Raw genomic sequence first — 18,135 nt, 5'->3', positions numbered from 1 at the left:
GATCTGTCCGTGGAAAGGCGGTCTTATTACAATGAGTTCATTTCCATTGTCTCCGCCTTTAACTCCTCTCAGCTGCGCACACGCAGTGCCTCTTGGTGGTCGTGGGCCGGGGTCTTGGGGATGAAGGCCGTATGTCTTCCTCACTGTGCACTTTTCACCTTCACCATAAAACTTACTCAGACCGGTTCCTAATTAGCAGAGAATCCTCCGTGTTCATTCCATTCTGATTTACTACCTCCTTATCTTGTGATTGGTTGCAAAAATGCAAGCAGAATGAAGGGTCATCTTGACCCTTCCTTACGCTAGTTCTTGTTAAAACATCTTACGTAAGGGTTAAGATTACTAGATATGTGGCTTAAGCTAGTTAATGGTCCTGCTATTTCCCTTAAGTGTTAGTTCCCTCTATCAGTAAGGATAGATGGATGCTGTTGACAGTGTGGCCTTACTTGGACTGAAGAGCTGCTGGCAGGTTGGGGAGCAAGTACGAAGCATGCTTCTAAGCTGGTCTACTTGGCACACAGGAGTCTTATGAGCAAATATTAGGTAGATAAAGCTATTACATTAAAACTTCAAGGCAGCTCAGTCAAATAGGCGCATGCGTTTCTAAGTCAGGGACAGGGCCAAGAAGAGAGGTTCGCACAGGCGGCCCGCAGCTGGGAGGAGCCTCTCCCGGCCCAGGCCCGAGCGAGCGGGGAGGTGGCCCCAGGGTAGCGCCCATCTTGTGCCAGACACGCCGAGGTGTCGCGAAGGGCGGAGGACGAGGACGACCGCGGCAGCGCTTCTGCCCCCGCCTCCCCCGTGAGCCAGGCCTGCCGTGACGCCACGGCAAGCCGCACAGGCGCAGCAGCTTCCAGCGTCTGTTGTATCCGGCCGGCGCCTGCTCTCTCTCGGCGCCTTCTCTCTCTCTCTCTCTCTCTCTCTCTCTCTCTCTCTTCCTTCCTCCCTCCCTCCCTCCCAGAGCCGCCGTGGTCGGGGCTGCCACCTCCGCCGCTGCTGCTGTGCGCGTCTTCCCTGCTCCTGTGCGGCCCGGCCGGCAGCGCCTCCGATCTCCCCGGCTGCCCCATGAAGCGATGGCAGCGGCCAACTTCGGCAAGATCCAGATAGGGATCTATGTGGAGATCAAGCGCAGCGATGGTCAGTGGGGCAGGGGCGGCGGGAGGGGTCGGCCCGGCTGAGCGGCCGCAGCCCCTAGCCAGGCGCTGCCATCGCCCCGGTGCGCGGCGCGGGGGGGTGGGGAGGGGACTGCGCGCGGGGCCTTTTGTGTGCGCGGAGCTCATTGTGTGCGCGGGGCCGGGGAGTGGCCGGGCCTGGCGCGCGCTGCGGTTGTCAGTGGAGCGTTCGCGCTTGGAAGCGGAGGGCGGTTGCGCGGAGCGCTAGCGGCGGCGGCGGCCGCTGCTGGGGCCGGGGAGGCTGCAGCAGGGCGGGGAGGCGGTGGGGAAGGGCAGAGGCCGGGTGGAGGAATGAAATGGGGGGAGAGAAGGGTGAGGTGTGTTCGAGGAGGATGAAGTAGGGATGGGATGGGATCATGGAGGAGGGGAAAACGGGACAAGTGTGGGGTGAGCAATGAGACGTGAGAGGAGGCTGTGGATGGGGGTGATTAGGTGATTTGCGGGGGGAGAGCGGTATGGGTGGGGAGGAAAGCCTGGGGAGGTTTTGGTGGGGAGGTGGGAGGGCCTTAGGAGAGCGGATGAGGTGATGGAGGGAGGAAAGACCTTCAATAACTTCTTGTTTGCTTTGGCATATGAGCCGTGTTCTGAAAAAAATGACACAACAGTATGCTCTGACAAAAATGCCTTTGGACACTTCTATCATTTGACAAAAAAGCTTCAGATGTTCCTTACAATTAAAATATAAGAAGAATGCTTGCCCATGAGTTGTTATTTCTCCATTGGGGCTCCAGTGTTTCTCATCTTGCCCAGCATCTCTTGGTGGGAGGATGTATGGTGCTGTCTAGAAATACACGTGAATAAAGGAAGCATGTATGTTAGGTTTAGGGTACTAACTCTTCATATTTGTCTGGAAGGAGAGAACTGAAATGAGAAGTTCACTGACCGAATCAATGGCAAGTCACTCGTGACTTCAGCTCTTCAGTTTGAGTGGGATTATGTCATCTGTTCTCAGCCTCTGAGATATCTATGAAGCCTACTAAACAGGGTGGGGTTCTGCTGGGATTTTCTGGAAAGTTTTATTTTTGTTTTTCTCCAGAGTTCAGGAGCCTGCTAAAGAATAAGCAGATGTTTTTAAGGGAAGAAAGACCTGGAGGTCAAAGGCACTGAAGTTAGTGTGGTTTTGTCATGAGGCAGGAAACAAGTGGCCAACAGACTTTATGCAGCTTGTCTTCTCATGTCCCATACTGCAGTTCAACCCTACAATAAAATAATGGTCAGTGTTGGTTGGACACTATATTAAACCTAACCCCTCAATTTGTGCTTAATGGCTTGTGTGTCACGTGAAGAATCTGATAGGTCTGGCAGTTATATGCATAACTCCTGCAGATCTCTGTCTGAGGTTTCAGAAAACCTCACCATAGCAACTTGTAAAACTTTTTTCTGAGGCCTGTGTGAACTTCTAATAAATGTTACTGTTTGTTTTGTATGCCTTTGGAAAATAAGGCATGAGAGTGCTTTGCATCTTCCCCCCCCCCCCCCCCCCCCGGGTTCTGCTCACTTCTAATGTCAGAAGTGAGGGCAGTAACTCTTGAACATAATACTTATTTTCATTACTGTTAATGTTTTACATATTTTGCTGTATCACTTACATATGTGATGCAGCATATTAAATATATTGCACATCAGTAATATACTAGGGGGATGGCTTCACAGCAGTTGCTCGAACTATAGGGTTTTGAGCATTTGTCTTAACTTGGTCCTTGTGTGAGCAACTACACTGCAGTGTCATACCAGAATTAGTGGGTCCTGGTTATTGTGAGGTTTGCTTGTTTTTCATTGAGACTGGAGGAGGAGATGCCCCATTATGGCTCAAGCTACTGCAGTGTTCTGTCATTCTCTTCCCAGTAAACTGTAGGAGGCACTGTCCTAGGTATGTGGAAGGGAGCATTTTGAGAATATCGAAGGACAGCCAGCACTAGATTGCATTTAGATTGCATTGCCTTTCAGAAGGTAGGTTTCCAACCTGAGCTGTGGTTGCACAGGCAATTGAGATTGATCTAGCTGCTTCTAACAAAGGGAGGTCTTGCTGCCTGTGCTTATTAGCTGTGTTGTTCCTCCAAACTCTCTCTCCCATCCAGTGTGGCCAATGATTTTTTTTTTCTCTGTTGATTTAATACATTAATTGATGATTTGATTCACTAAACAGTAGAAAACTTTTGGATGTACTAGTTTTCTGCAGGATTAGTGAGTTCAGATGACTCAGAGGGATCTGTGACCCTAACAGTATCAGTGTATAGGAAATGCATGGCCAGGATGAAGTGGAGGTGAGAAGTATGATCTTCTGGTTCAGTAATAGTGAGCTACCTGGATATGCTCTACCCAGAACTATATCTTAGGTAGAATTAGGGCTGTGTATCATACCAGTTACCCTAGGCTGAAAGCATTATTAAAACCATTTAAGAAACTTTTGGAGAAAGTGGTGTGTTGTTCTGGGCTTTTTTCATATGTTGTTTTGTCTGTAGTAAGTCCTTTTTTAAAACTAAATATTGTTTTGAGAAGTAAGTATAATAATTCTTTAAAATTTCCTTATTTACCTGTTTATTTGATGAATCCAGAGAAGAATAAAGTTTTAGCTTGTTAATTGGGTCATTTGAAAAAGTATGCATTTTTTCCCATCTGTCCACCAGTTATGTGAAACACTTTTCTGAACACAGAGCTTTATTAATTCCAGATAACTCTATTTTTCTTTAAATAAAAAGAAAAACTAACAGAATAGCATTTTTGGTGAAACATCACTGTTAAACGTCATACTGTTACAGTAAAACCAAATGTAAAATGAATCAAGTTGTCATGCTGCTGCAAAAGTCCATTGTGTAGCCCTACCCCTGCTGGTCTAAGGCCAGACAAGAAATATCTAAATAATGTACCTTTGATAAGTAGGTTGTGATTGTTAAAAGCTGAAGTTTAACTGATATATTACTAGTTCAGTCAGTAAACCATGAAGAACCATTTGGACTTGCCAAAAGTACCGGGAAACTAGGGGAAAGGTAATTCCGGCAAGGGGAATTGCGACCACTGACCCCAATTATACCACCTACTCAAAAGATAAAGGCGGAGAAAAGAACTGAGCATGCTAGTTTGCATGCTAGATGAAGAAATCTAAACCAATCATTTCATAGAATAGCAATGCATATGTATTAGAAAGATGAATATGTTAATGTTTAATGTATAAATTGGGGACAGACACCCATATCTGCACAAATATACAATAAAATACCTCTGCTCTGTGTGTATATTGGCATGTTGCACACCAGGTAAATGAACCCCAAGTTTTGGGACAACAATACTTGTTCATTACAACAAAATTGCAAAGACATGTAGAACACAATAAATGTGAGAATGTGACTAGAACATTCTGGAAAAAAATTACATATTTTGTCATTTTGACAAATTCTAATTAGGTTTAAGTGTTTCATGAGAGATTTCTTATAAGACTGAATAGAAAATAGATGTTGTACAAATGAAAGGCATTATTAGAACTTGTGGCCAAAACCAAAAAAAAACAGTGTTTGGATAAACCCCAACATTTTCAAGGACTGATGCTGCAGAGCTGCTTGCTGTGTATCTGTTTTTTCTCAGTGGGTAAACATTGGTATAAATGTTGTCAAGAGTTGCAGATAATATTTCCAGTTATAATTGGAATAAGTAGTTATGTTCAAGTAATGTAAGAGCATCTTAAGTCAGCTAGTTTGGCTTTTTATAATCATTTCTGATACTGAAATTTGCTACTTATTTCAGTATAATTTATGTATGTTGCTTGAAATATGCCTTGGTAATCTATCTTGGAAATGGGAAAGAACTCGTTCATTTTAGGTTGTGAATTGTTAAGAATGAACTGCATTTCCAGTCTTGAAAAATGTGGCTTATCACACGGAAGCTTAGGGAAGTAAAGAGGTGGCCAGAAGGTACCTGCGAGACCTGCTGTAATGGTGTTTCCTCCTGTCCAGAAGATGCTCCTTGTTGAGGTCTAAATATGGGCATTTGTCTGTTGAAGAATTCCCTTTACTCAAATAATAATAGCTCACTGCTTTACGTGTGAACTTACACCTGTATCTCCACTTATTGTGCATTATCCAGTTAATGATGACAAAGACCTATATAACTACTTGGAGAAAGAATATCTCACAATTTTTTTCCATAAATTTAGTCTTTTTCTGAAATAGGGTAAATCTCATATGCCCTGCAACTCTTTAGTAGGCTGATTAGTGTTTTTCCTTTCCTTTTTCAGTCCAATTGTGTTCCATCCAGGAACTGTTCCTATTCCCTCTGTCTTTGCAGATCTGAAATACTACCTAGAAGGACAGAGAAATTAATTATATTTTGCTCATTTGGAAAGCGAGGGGGGATACAGTTGTCCTGGTTCTGGGTAGGATAGAGTTAATTTTCACAAGGACCCAGAACAGGTGAGCCAAGCTGGCCAGGGGGCTATTCTATACCATGTGACTCTGCTCACCATAAAAGGGGGCTAGTTGGGGAGGGGTGGGGTCAGTGCAGATCTGGGACTGTCTGAGTGTGGGCTGAGCTTTCAGTTGGTCAGTAGTCAGATCGGTAAATTGCTTTCTGTTATCACCCATTGTGAATATTCCGTTATCAGTACTGTTGTTGTTGTTTCCCTCTCCCTTGCTGTCCCAGTAAAGTGTCCTTATCCCAACCCAGGAGGTTTTGCCTTTGTCTTTCCCATTCTCCTCCCCATTCCATCGGGGGAGAGGTGACCCAGTGGCTGAACCACATCAGTCCTTTTTGGTGCCCAACGTAAGAAGGGCTGTGATAATGACAGATCTGAACCAAGCGTGTTAAAACAAAGTTGTTATAAGCATTTATAATGTTATTTAAACAGTCACTGGTCACAGTGATGTTTTGTTTGGTCACATGGCTCTGGTTTGTAAACCTGTGTTTAATCTATGTAATCCCTGGGTGTGGTGGGTTGACCCTGGCTGGAGGCCAGGTGCCCACCAGAGCCGCTCTATCACTCCCCCTCATTCACTAGACAGGGGAGAAAAAGTATAACGAAAAGCTTATGGGTTGAGATAAGGACAGGGAGAGATCACTCACTAATTATCATCACAGGCAGAACAGACTGAACTTCGAGAGAAAATTCATCTAATTTATTACTAAGCAAAACAGAGTAGAGGAATGAGAAATAAAATCAAATCTTAAAACACCCCTCCCATCTTCCCAGTTTCAACCTCCGCCCCCCGTCAGCAGCACAGGGGGACGGGGAATGGGGGTTATGGTCAGTTCATCACACGGTGTTTCTGCCACTTCTTCTTCCTCAGGGGGAGGACTCCTCTCATTCTTCCCCTGCCCCAACATGGAGTCCCTCTCACAGGAGACAGTCCTTCACGAACTTCTCCAGTGTGAGTCTCTTCCATGGGGTGCAGACATTCAGGAGCAAACTGCTCCAGCGTGGGTCCCCCACAGGTTCACAAGTCCTGCCAGCAAACCTGCTCCGGCGTGGGATCCTCTCTCCACAGGTCCACAGGTCCTGCCAGGAGCTTGCTCCAGCGAGGGCTTCCCACGGGGCCACAGCCTCCTTCAGGTGTCTCCACCTGCTCCGGTGTGGGGTCCTCCACAGGCTGCAGGTGGAATCTCTACACCCCCTCATCCTTCCTCCATGGGCTGCAGGGGGACAGCCTGCCTCACCATGGTCGTCTTCACGGGCTGCAGGGGGATCTCTGCTCCAGTGCCTGGAGCACCTCCTCCCCCTCCTTCTGCACTGACCTTGGTGTCTGCAGAGTTTCTTACATCTTCTCACTTCTCTCTCTGGCTGCAAAAGCTCTCCCTCTAACTGTTATTTTTCCCTTCTTATATATGTTATCACAGAGGCGCTGATTGGCTTGGCCTTGGCCAGCGGCGGGTCCATCTTGGAGCCGGCTGGCATTGGCTCTATCAGACACAGAGGAAGCTTCTAGCATCTTCTCACAGAAGCCACTCCTGTAGCCCCCCACTACCAAAATCTTGCCACGCAAACCCAGTACACTGGGGCACTGTTTATCACCTCTGGGAGAGGGGTTCGTATTCTCATGTTGTTGTATTGTGTGATAACGACTTATGATAAGATATCATTGACAGTCATGAGTCTGAGCTGGTACTTGTATGTAGCATTTCTGTCATGCCCATACCTTGGTCAACATCTGTTAGAATTGATTAATAATGACACCCAATCTATGGGGAAGATGGGGGGAAACCTTATCCCGCTCTTTCACCTCCCCTTTTCCTGTTTCGTTGGTTACAACAATTTTTGAGAATTTTGAATACCCTTGGAATGTTCAGGCCAGTATATTCCTATTGCTAGGTCTCCTGCATGCTTTCCAAGTCCTGTTCAGGGTTAGCAAAAATTGTTTCAAGAATACCACCCAGGGATCTTCCCCAAGGCTGAATGGTCAGGGCTGGCATGGCATGTGGGAGAGTATGGGCGGGTATCTAGAGACCTTTTCACTTCCAATGGTTAGGAGCTTCACTCCCGAACAACTGCAAGACCCTGATAAAATGGTAGAATATTTGAAAGGGAAATGCTGTGGCTGTTCCAAGGAGACACAACTGACTGCGCTGTGCTGGGCCCTGGCCACTATCTATACCACACATTGCTCGATAGTAGGCAGTGCCATCAGGGGGAAGAGAGGCAGAACAGACCCACAGGCACTGTGGATACCCAAGCCCCCGCAACAGGCACTGCAGCTACCCAAACCACCGCAACAGGCAGTGTGGCTACTCAAACCCCGGTCACAGACACTGTAGCTGAGCCAAAAGATCAACCTGTACTGGTATCAGTTGCCCCTATACACAAGAAGAAATACACCAAGAAATCAAATTGCTTAGTGAAGGATGATGATGAACCGGGACCATCACGAGAACAGGAAGAAGAGCCAGAACCAGAGATAATCACCTGATCCCTGTCCCTGAGTGACCTGCAAGATATGAGAAAAGATTTCAGCCGCCTTCCAGGGGAGCACATGATTACCTGGCTGCTCTGCTGCTGGGATAATGGGGCCAGTAGCCTGGAATTAGAGGGCAGGGAGGCCAAGCAGCTGGGATCCCTGTCTAGGGAAGGGGGCATTGACGAGGTGATCAGGAAGAAGGCACAAGCCCTCAGCCTCTGGAGGCGACTCCTGTCAAGTGTGAGGGAAAGGTATCCTTTCAGTGAAGATGTCATATGTTGGCCAGGCAAGTGGACCACCATGGAGAGAGGTATCCAATATCTGAGGGAATTACCTGTGCGGGAGATGGTTTATTATGACCCAGACAACGCGCAGTTACCCACAGACCCTGATGAAGTCCAATATACCTGACTCATGTGGCGGAAGTTTGTAGGGAGCACATCATTGTCGTATACCAACTCACTGGCAGTAATCGACTGGAAAAGTGAAGAGGCACCTACAGTGGATGAAGTGGCTGGCCGACTCTGGCAATATGAAGAGACCCTTTCTTCCTCCCTAGTCTCGGCTGTGGAGAAACTGTCCCAGGATGTCCGGCAACTACAGACCCGTATTTCAGCTGTTAGGACTAAGTGTTCCTCTGCTCTGGAGAGGGGATATAGAGAATACACACCACGAGGTATCCTGTGGTTTTGCTTGTGTGACCAGGGAGAAGACATGAGGAAATGGGATGGGAAGCCCACCTCAACCCTGCGAGCACATGTACATGAGCGGCAAGGCAAGACAGTCATAAAAAGGGACTCTTCCAGGAAAAGTGCTGCTCCAGTTTCTAGCAGGCAGCCCCCCAGACCGAGTGGAAGGCCTGATTGCACTTATGATCGTCTTGAAGGGAGTTCTAAGTCCTTTTTGCAAGAAGTGAGTCGTGACTATGATGAGCAGGATTAGAGGGGCCCTGCCTCCAACCAGGCTGAGGAGAAGGAGAACCGGGTTTATTGGACTGTGTGGATCCGATGGCCTGGCACATTGGACCCACAGGAGTGTAAGGCCCTAGTGGACACGGGTGCACAGTGTACTTTAATGCCATTAAGCTATGAAGGGGTGGAACCCATCTGTATTTCTGGAGTGACAGGGGGATCCCAACAGTTGACTCTACTGGAGGCTGAAGTGAGTCTGACTGGGAATGAGTGGCAAAAGCACCCCATTGTGACTGGCCCAGAGGCTCCGCGCATCCTGGGCATAGACTACCTCAGGAGAGGGTATTTCAAAGACCCAAAAGGGTACCAATGGGCTTTTGGAATAGCTGCCTTGGAAGCGGAGGAAATTGAACCGTTGTCTAGTCTGCCCGGTCTCTCGGAGGACCCTTCTGTTGTGGGGTTGCTGAGGGTTGAAGAACAATAGGTGCCAATCGCTACCACAACTGTGCACCGGCGGCAATACTGCACAAACAGAGACTCCCTGGTTCCCATCCACAAGCCAATTCATCAACTGGAGGGTCAGGGAGTGATCAGCAGAACCCACTCACCCTTTAACAGTCCCATATGGCCAGTGCGGAACTCTAATGGAGAGTGGAGGCTGACAGTAGACTATCGTGGCGTGAATGAAGTCACACCGCCCATGAGTGCTGCCGTGCCAGACATGCTAGAACTTCACTATGAACTGGAGTCAAAGGCAGCCAAGTGGTACGCCACAATTGATATAGCTAATGCATTTTTCTCGATCCCTTTGGTGGCAGAGTACAGGCCTTCACGTGGAGGGGTGTCCAGTACACCTGGAATCGACTGCCCCAGGGGTGGAAACACAGCCCCACCATTTGCCATGGACTGATCCAGGCTGCACTGGAAAAGGGTGAAGCCCCAGAGTACCTGCAATACATTGATGACATCATTGTATGGGGCAACTCAGCAGAGGAAGTTTCTGAGAAAGGGAAGAAAATAGTCGAAATCCTGCTGAAAGATCGTTTCACCATAAAACAAAGTAAGGTCAAGGGGCCTGCACAGGAGATGCAGTTTTTAGGAATAAGATGGCATGATGGGCATCATCAGATCCCAATGGATGTTATCAACAAAATAGCAGCTATGTCTCCACCAACCAACCAAAAGGAAACACAGGCTTTCTTAGGTGTTGTGGGTTTCTGCTAAATGCATGTAACCGTGGGATAGGGGTCCTGAAACAGAAACTATAGAATCAGGTTGAGATAATTAGCTTGTAACCAAGGTAATAGGTAATGAAGCTAACTGACTGTGGCAAGGTACAATGCTGCTATGTTCCATGTACAGTCCCTACCCAACCGGACAATAGGTTTGGGAATATTAATCTTATGAAGTAAGTTGTTATGGACAGGTGCACCTACAACAATGATACTGCGCATGCCTGCAAGAAGAGGGTCACCCAGCGGACACAGGTGCACGACCACTGACGACCACCAGAGACGCCTTGAGGACCACAGACTCAAATCACTGAGCATGCGTGACGGGGAGGAGAATATGGAAATGGATTCCAAGAAATGATTATCATAGGACTGCCTTTTCTGAGAAAGATGATGAATATGTATGTTTTGATCCTACATAACCTGTGTGTTGGTGATCACCTGGCATGCACGTTGGGTGGAGCTATCCCCCGTGCATCCAGCGCTGCAATAAAGAATGCCTGCCTTTTAACACTACATTGGTGTTACGAGGTTTATTCCCGGATTTTGGTGACATGCACATTCCAAATTACAGTGTGATTGTAAGCCCTCTTCATCAAGTGACCTGGAAGAAGAACAATTTCAAATGGGGCCCTGAGCAATGAGAAGCCTTTGAACAAATTAAACAAGAAATTGTCCATGCAGTAGCCCTTGGGCCAGTCCGGGCAGGACCAGATGTGAAAAATGTGCTCTACACTGCAGCTGGGGAGAATGGCCCTCTTGGAGTCTCTGGCAGAAAGCACCAGGGGAGACTCGAGGTCGACCCCTGGGGTTTTGGAGTCAGGGATACAGAGGATCTGAGACCCACTACACTCCAACTGAAAAAGATATATTGGCAGCATATGAAGGGGTTCGATGTGCTTCGGAAGTGATTGGTACTGAAGCACAGCTCCTCCTGGCACCACAACTGCCAGTGCTGGGCTGGATGTTCAAAGAGAGGGCCCTCTCCACACATCATGGAACTGATGCTACGTGGAGTAAGTGGGTTGCACTGATTATGCAACAGGCTCAAATAGGAAGCCCCAATCGCCCAGGAATTCTGGAAGTGATCACGGACTGGCCAGAAGGCAAAGAGTTCAGAATGTCACCAGAGGAGGAGGTGACACATGCTGAAGAAGCCCCACCGTATAATAAACTAACAGAAAATGAGAAGCCATATGCCCTCTTCACTGATGGGTTCTGTCGCATTGTGGGAAAACATTGGAGGTGGATGATCGCTGTATGGAGTCCTACACGGCGAGTCACAGAAGCTGCTGAAGGAGAAGGTGAATTGAGCCAGTTTGCAGAGGTGAAAGCCATCCAGTTGGCTTTAGATATTGCTGAAAGAGAGAAGCGGCCAGCACTCTACCTCTACACTGACTCATGGATGGTGGCCAATGCCCTGTGGGGGTGGTTACAGCAATGGAAGCGGAGCAACTGGCAGCGTAGAGGCAAACCCATCTGGGCTGCCCCATTGTGACAAGATACTGCTGCCCGGCTAGAGAAGCTGGTTGTAAAAGTACGTCATGTAGATGCCCATGTACCCAAGAGTCAGGCCACTGAGGAACATCAGAACAACCAGCAGGTAGATCAGGCTGCCAAGATTGAAGTGGCTCAGGTGGATTTGGACTGGCAGCATAAGGGTGAATTATTTATAGCTCGGTGGGCCCATGAGGCCTCAGGCCATCAAGGAAGAGATGCGACATATAGATGGGCCCATGGACTTGACTGTGGACGCCTTCTCACAGCTCATCCATGCATGTGAAATATTCCGTGCATTTAAACGAGCCAAGAGGTTAAAGACTCTCTAGTGTGGAGGACAATGGCTGAAATATAAATATCGATAGGCATGGCAGATTGACTGCATCACACTCCCACAAACCCGCCAAGGGAAGCGCTATGTACTTACAATGGTGGAAGCAACCACTGGGTGGCTGGAAACATATCCTGTGCCCCATGCCACCACCCGGAACACTATCCTGGGCCTTGAAAAGCAAGTCCTGTGGCGACATGGCACCCCAGAGAGAATTGAGTCAGACAACAGGACTCATTTCCAAAACAACCTCATAGACACCTGGGCCAAAGAGCATGGCATTGAGTGGGTGTATCACATCCCCTACCATGCACCAGCCTCCGGGAAGATCGAAAGGTACAATGGACTGCTAAAGACTACCCTGAGAGCAATGGGTGGTGAGACCCTCAAACACTGGGACACACATTTAGCAAAGGCCACCTGGTTAGTTAACACGAGGGGATCTGCCAATCGAGCTGGCCCTGCCCAATCAAAACTTCCATGCCTTGTAGAAAGGGATAAAGTTCCTGTAGTGCACATGAAAAATATGTTGGAGAAGACCATTTGGGCTATCCCTTCTTCAGGCAAAGGCAAGCCCATCTGCGGGACTGCTTTTGCTCAGGGACCAGGGTGCACTTGGTGGGTGATGAGAAAGGATGGGGAAGTTTGGTGTGTACCCCAAGGGGATTTGATTTGGGGTGAAAATAGCCAATAAATTAAATTGCATGATGTTAATAGCAATATACTGTATCAATGGTATGACCATAAGAATCACCCAAATTGATGAAGGATGAACTCTGATGAAACTGAGCCAAGTGCCGCGATGATGGAACTAGAACTGACTTCAGCAACTGGTGCCCAGGAACTTCATCGAAAATCACAACTTTGACATACAGACTGTGAGCATGGACCATACCAGATACACCGGCTGTGAAAACTCCGGGTGCAGTGTGCAACAATCCAGCAGCATGCACCATTGCTTCTGCCCTGAGAGACTGTAATGGCAGATGGAGCTCAATGTCATGGACTAAATGAACTCAACGGACATTTTAGAGGGATGGCCCATAGAGTAAGGGAATAATATATGTGACTAATCTGGGCATAACGTAGATGGTATAGAATAAGGGGTGGATAATGTCCTGGTTTTGGCTAGGATAGAGTTAATTTTCACAAGGAGCCAGGACAGGTGAGCCGAGCTGGCCAGGGGGCTATTCCATACCATGTGATGTCATGCTCACCATAAAAGGGGGCTAGTCGGGGAAGGGGCGGGTTCGGCACAGCTCTGGGACTGTCTGAGTGTGGGCTGAGCGTTCGGGTGGTTGGTCATCAGATCGGTAAATTGCTTTCTGTTATCACCCATTGTGAATATTCCGTTATCAGTATTGTTGTTGTTTCCCTCTCCCTTGCTGTCCTGGTAAATTGTCCTTATCCCAACCCAGGAAGTTTTGCCTTTGTTTTTCCCATTCTCCTCCCCATTCCGTCAGGGGAGGGGTGAGTGAGCGGCTGCGTTGTGCTCAGATGCCAACTTGGGCTGAACCACAACAACAGTTCTGGTCTCACTGTGTCAGAAATAATGTAACAGGCATGAGGAGAAGGCATGTTCTTCTAATTGGAAAAGTAACTGAAGATTTCACAGAATTTCCAGGAAAGGGAAAATGGTTAATTTTTAAGGATTAACTATCAAATAATTTAAAAAGGAAAGATTATGATCTTGTACCCTTTTTTTTTTTCACAATACAAGAACAGGAGAGCTGTCAGTGTTTGAAAGAGAAAATTTAAAATGATAAAGGAGAATAAACTAGGTACAGTTATCACGTGGAGCTTTTTACCAGAGGAAATGGAGACTAGAAGCATAGCAAAATTTTAAGGATATTGATGTGGATGGTAGGAATATCCACTTTTACTCTAAAATTTAAAAAAATGCACCAGCAACTGCAAAAGGTAGTTTCTGTTCTACTTAAGTCTTTAGTTTAAATAACCTCCAAGTGATGGGAGGTAGGAAAAAATCTTGCCTATGGCTGTGTTATTTTGTAATTGCCTACTTAAGAATTTTCATCACTTGGCTCTGAAGCAACTGGAATAGGTCAGTCAAAGATAATCCATCTAGTCCATAGCTGGCAGCTCCTCTCTCCTTAGGCTTGCCAAAACATCATTTTAACTGTTTCACCTTCAAACACAAACAAGACTAAATTTTTGTAACGGTAAGGGCTGTCATTTTTTTCTTTAAAGCACAACTTCCGTGAAATTGGTGTTTCTCAGAGTTGAGAGGTCTGTACCATCCTCTGTCTTCTGGGTAATCCTGTATGATGATCTTGATCTTTATGTACAACTCCCAATAGCAACAATAATTTTATAGCAAGGTAGAAGGTATAATGACGCTATAAAAATTCTTTTCAGGTTTGGGTAGTCACCCTTTTTTACAAGCTCTTGAGAGTAGATTTAAATGGTAATGTGCTTTTACTCTTTCCTTCTGTGACATGCATTTATTCCTTCCTTGTGATTAAGACTTTTTTTGTTACCACATTTAAATCATTTGAGTCAATTACCTAATCCCTATGTAAGCCATACATACACAATGTGTCTTTGTCCTTCCATAGTGGCCAAATCACAGGCAGGGTTTCAAGCCTGCTATTGCTTGTCAAGATAATGGATTTAAGGTTACTTATCCAGAGTAGGTTCTCATATTGTTACATCCAGAGTTTCTGGGGATTGTTGGTCAACACAGAGGTGTTGACCAGGAGGATGTGTTAAATTTTCTCTGTCCTTTTTCAAATCACTTTTTAAGTGTTCAGCTTTTGTTATGCAGTAAGTGTATTTTCACTGTAGCTTGCAGATTCTCAGATATTTATGTAGACCTTCTGTATTTCGTATAAATAGCTTTTGAATGACAAGAGTTGAAGTCCTGATCTTCAGAGAATCTTCTCATCTTTGTTCCATAAGTGTGTTTAATACAGCATTACATACTGGCAGTAATGTCTTTAGAGCTCTAGAATCATAGAATGGTTTGGGTTGGAAGGAACCTTAAAGATCATCTAGTTCCAACCCCCCCTGCTGCGGGCAGGGACACCCTCCACTAGACCAGGTTGCCCAAGGCCTCATCCAACCTGGTCTTAAACACTTCCAGGGAGGGGGCCTCCACAACCTCTCTGGGCAACCTGTTCCAGTGCCTCACCACCCTCACAGTGAAGAATTTCTTCCTAACATCTAATCTAAATCGACCCTCCTTCAACTTAAACCCATTACCCCTTGTCCTGTCACTACACTCCCTCATAAACAGTCCCTCCCCAGCTTTCCTGTAGGCCCCCTTCAGGTACTGGAAGGCTGCAATTAGATCTCCCCAGAGCCTTCTCTTCTCCAGGCTGAACAATCCCAACTCTCTCAGCCTGTCCTCATAGGAGAGGTGCTCCAGCCCTCTCATCAGCTTCATGGCCCTCCTCTGGGCTCTCTCCAACAGCTCCATGTCTCTCCTGTACTGGGGCCTCCAGAGCTGGATGCAGTACTCCAGGTGGGGTCTCACGAGAGCAGAGTAGAGGGGCAGGATCACCTCCCTCAACCTGCTGGTCACAATATGGCTATCAATATGGCCTCTGATTACCTATATATGGCTACTAGGTTTACACAGCTTGTATTACAATTTTTTCCCCTCTCATCATGTTATGGGGGAATCTATCCTTTATTTCTGTTCAGTAGGTAAAGTTATTGCTCTTTCCACCCACTCTATATAATGGCCTGTTGCCTGGGCTCAGTTTTACTTGTGTTTTCTTCTGATGGCTTTATGAACTGAAGAGTTTGCCATGCTGCTGCTTGGCAGCATAGCACCAAGCATAGGTTCCCACCTTGCTGAGATGGGAAGAGTCAATAACTTGTTGGGAAGAGATCATGCCTGACTGAAGAGTAATGTCATTGCAAAAGTATATCTTTCTATTTGCTCCAGAATATAAATTAGTCTTTTGAGTTCAATACATCCACTTACTGTAGGACAATGTAGAGAAACGAGTGAACAGTATGAAGTATTTAGCAGGTGAGCTCCTTTCCTGGAATGCAAAATCTGTAGCATTTTTGTTGGCTTGACCTGTGGAATGAGCCACCGTGATTTTTTTTGTGCTTGACAAATAAGTAACAGAATGGAGTAAATTCACTTAATTGTGGTGGTGTTAACTTCTTCCTTTGTAAACATTTACTGCTTATAAATTTTGATTTTTCTTTTTAAACTCTTATCTTATTGTGTGTTGGGTTTGCATGGCAAGGTTTTGGTAGCAGGGGAGACTACAGGGGTGGCTTCTGTCAGAAGCTGCTAGGAGCTTCCTCTGTGTCTGATAGAGCCAATGCCAGCCGGCTCCAAGATGGACCCGCCGCTGGCCAAGGCCAAGCCAATCAGCGCCTCTGTGATAACATATATAAGAAAGAGAAAAACAGTCAGAGAGCGCTTTTGCAGCCAGAGAGAGGAGTGAGAAGATGTAAGAAACTCTGCAGACACCAAGGTCAGTGCAGAAGGAGGGGGAGGAGGTGCTCCAGGCGCCAGAGCAGAGATTCCACTGTAGCCCATGGTGAGGCAGGCTGTCCCCCTGCAGCCCATGGAGGAAGGATGAGGGGGTGTAGCGATTCCACCTGCAGCCCATGGAGGACCCCACGTCAGAGTAGGTGGAGGCACCTGAAGGAGGCTGTGGCCCCGTGGGAAGCCCAGGCTGGAGCAAGTTCCTGGCAGGACCGGTAGACCCATGGAGAGAGGAGCCCACGCCAGGGCAGGTTTGCTGGCAGGACTTGTGACCCCGTGGGGGACCCATGCTGGAGCAGTCTGTTCCTGAAGGTCTGCACCCCATGGAAGAGACCACGCTGGAGCAGTTCGTGAAGGACTGTCTCCCGTGAGAAGGACTCCATGTTGGAGCAGGGGAAGAATGAGAGGAGTCCTCCCCCTGAGGATGAAGGAGTGGCAGAAACAACGTGTGATGAACTGATCCCCCCCCCCATGCTGCTGATGGGAAGCCCGGGAAGAAGGGAGGGGTGGGGGGAGGTGTTTTAAGACTTGATTTTATTTCTCATTCCTCTACTCTGTTTTGTTTAGTAATAAATTAGATGAATCTCCTCTCTAAGTTCAGTCTGTTTTGCTCGTGACGATAATTAGTGAATGATCTCTCCCTGTCCTTATCTCGACCCACAAGCTTTTTGTTATACTTCTCCCCATCACGCTGGGGGAGGGGTGAGCGAGCGGCTGCGTGGTGCCCTGCTGCCAGCTGGGCCTAAACCACGACAAAAAATTAAAGGTTTATGTTAACTTTTCAGTGTTCAGTTAAGTTAAATTTCTAATGTAATGCAAAAAGTACGCTACAGAAGTCCAAAGTAAGGACTCCCAAGCAGTCTTTGTCCAGCAGTGAGAATGTGTAGTAAACAAAATATATGGTCAAGCATGATGGTGTTTGTAATTTAAAATTAAAGCATTTTCAAGAGGACATTGTCTTATAATAATCAATTTCTCATAATGCCTCTGTAGCATAGAGTTATTTGGAAGCCTAGATGCTTTCAGTGTGTATTTCCAGATGTAGGGTAGAAGGTTTTTATGGAACTGTAATACATTTTTTGTTATTTCTGTTCATCTATTTCAAAAACATGAATAAGTTTTTAGTTATATGAACAATTCTTTTTTCTTGCTTGAAAGCTTATCTATGTTTTCCAGTTTTACCACTTGTGTTTTTTCATAAGTGAATGTTTCCTTTCATTTCTTTTTAGGTTTTTGGAGGGTATAGTTACAGTTCCTTCTAATGCCATTTTTTTTAAACTTGCTTGCAGTCGTATATTCCAAACCTTTGGGATTTATTGTGACTTGGTATTTGGGGTTTTATTTAAATTGTTCTCAGTACTGAACTGAACGTAGACACTAAAAGAAATGGTCCGAGCTACAGACTAGTTTTTCCTGGGTTTTGGTAGAGATTTTGATACTTACTTAAGACTATTACACACTCATCATAATTAAATTAGCTACAGTAATTTTGACTATTGGTGTGATTCCACAGCTGTTTAAGATGTTTAACTCTGGGCTGCTTTTGTCTGTTGTCACAGAACCACACAAACTAGGCCAGTCCAGTTAACAAACAATCAAACAAAAAAGTATTTATTTTATAAGATGGAATGGGAAAAACT

The 18,135-nt window shown here is 46.4% G+C and overlaps 1 protein-coding gene across 6 annotated transcripts in view; it reads left to right on the top strand.

Moving 5' to 3' along the window:
* Positions 1-839: 839 nt before the first annotated feature.
* The window catches only part of LOC142599167 (kinesin-like protein KIF2A), a 96,881-nt gene continuing 79,585 nt past the window's right edge, over positions 840-18,135 (top strand). For 2 of the 6 annotated variants that reach the window (XM_075738941.1, XM_075738937.1), the window contains exon 1: positions 840-1,134. In XM_075738941.1, coding sequence (XP_075595056.1) covers positions 1,071-1,134 — 64 coding nt within the window. In that variant the 5' untranslated portion in view covers positions 840-1,070. The remainder of the gene's footprint in view (positions 1,135-18,135) is intronic. The other 4 variants (XM_075738942.1, XM_075738936.1, XM_075738939.1 and 1 more) reach the window with 3 other exon arrangements.

The sequence above is a fragment of the Balearica regulorum genome, chromosome W (genome assembly GCF_011004875.1).
Source record: "Balearica regulorum gibbericeps isolate bBalReg1 chromosome W, bBalReg1.pri, whole genome shotgun sequence".
NCBI classification, from domain to species: domain Eukaryota; kingdom Metazoa; phylum Chordata; class Aves; order Gruiformes; family Gruidae; genus Balearica; species Balearica regulorum.
The sequence above is the reverse complement of the archived record's forward strand: the minus strand, read 5'-3'. Positions and strand labels throughout refer to the sequence as shown.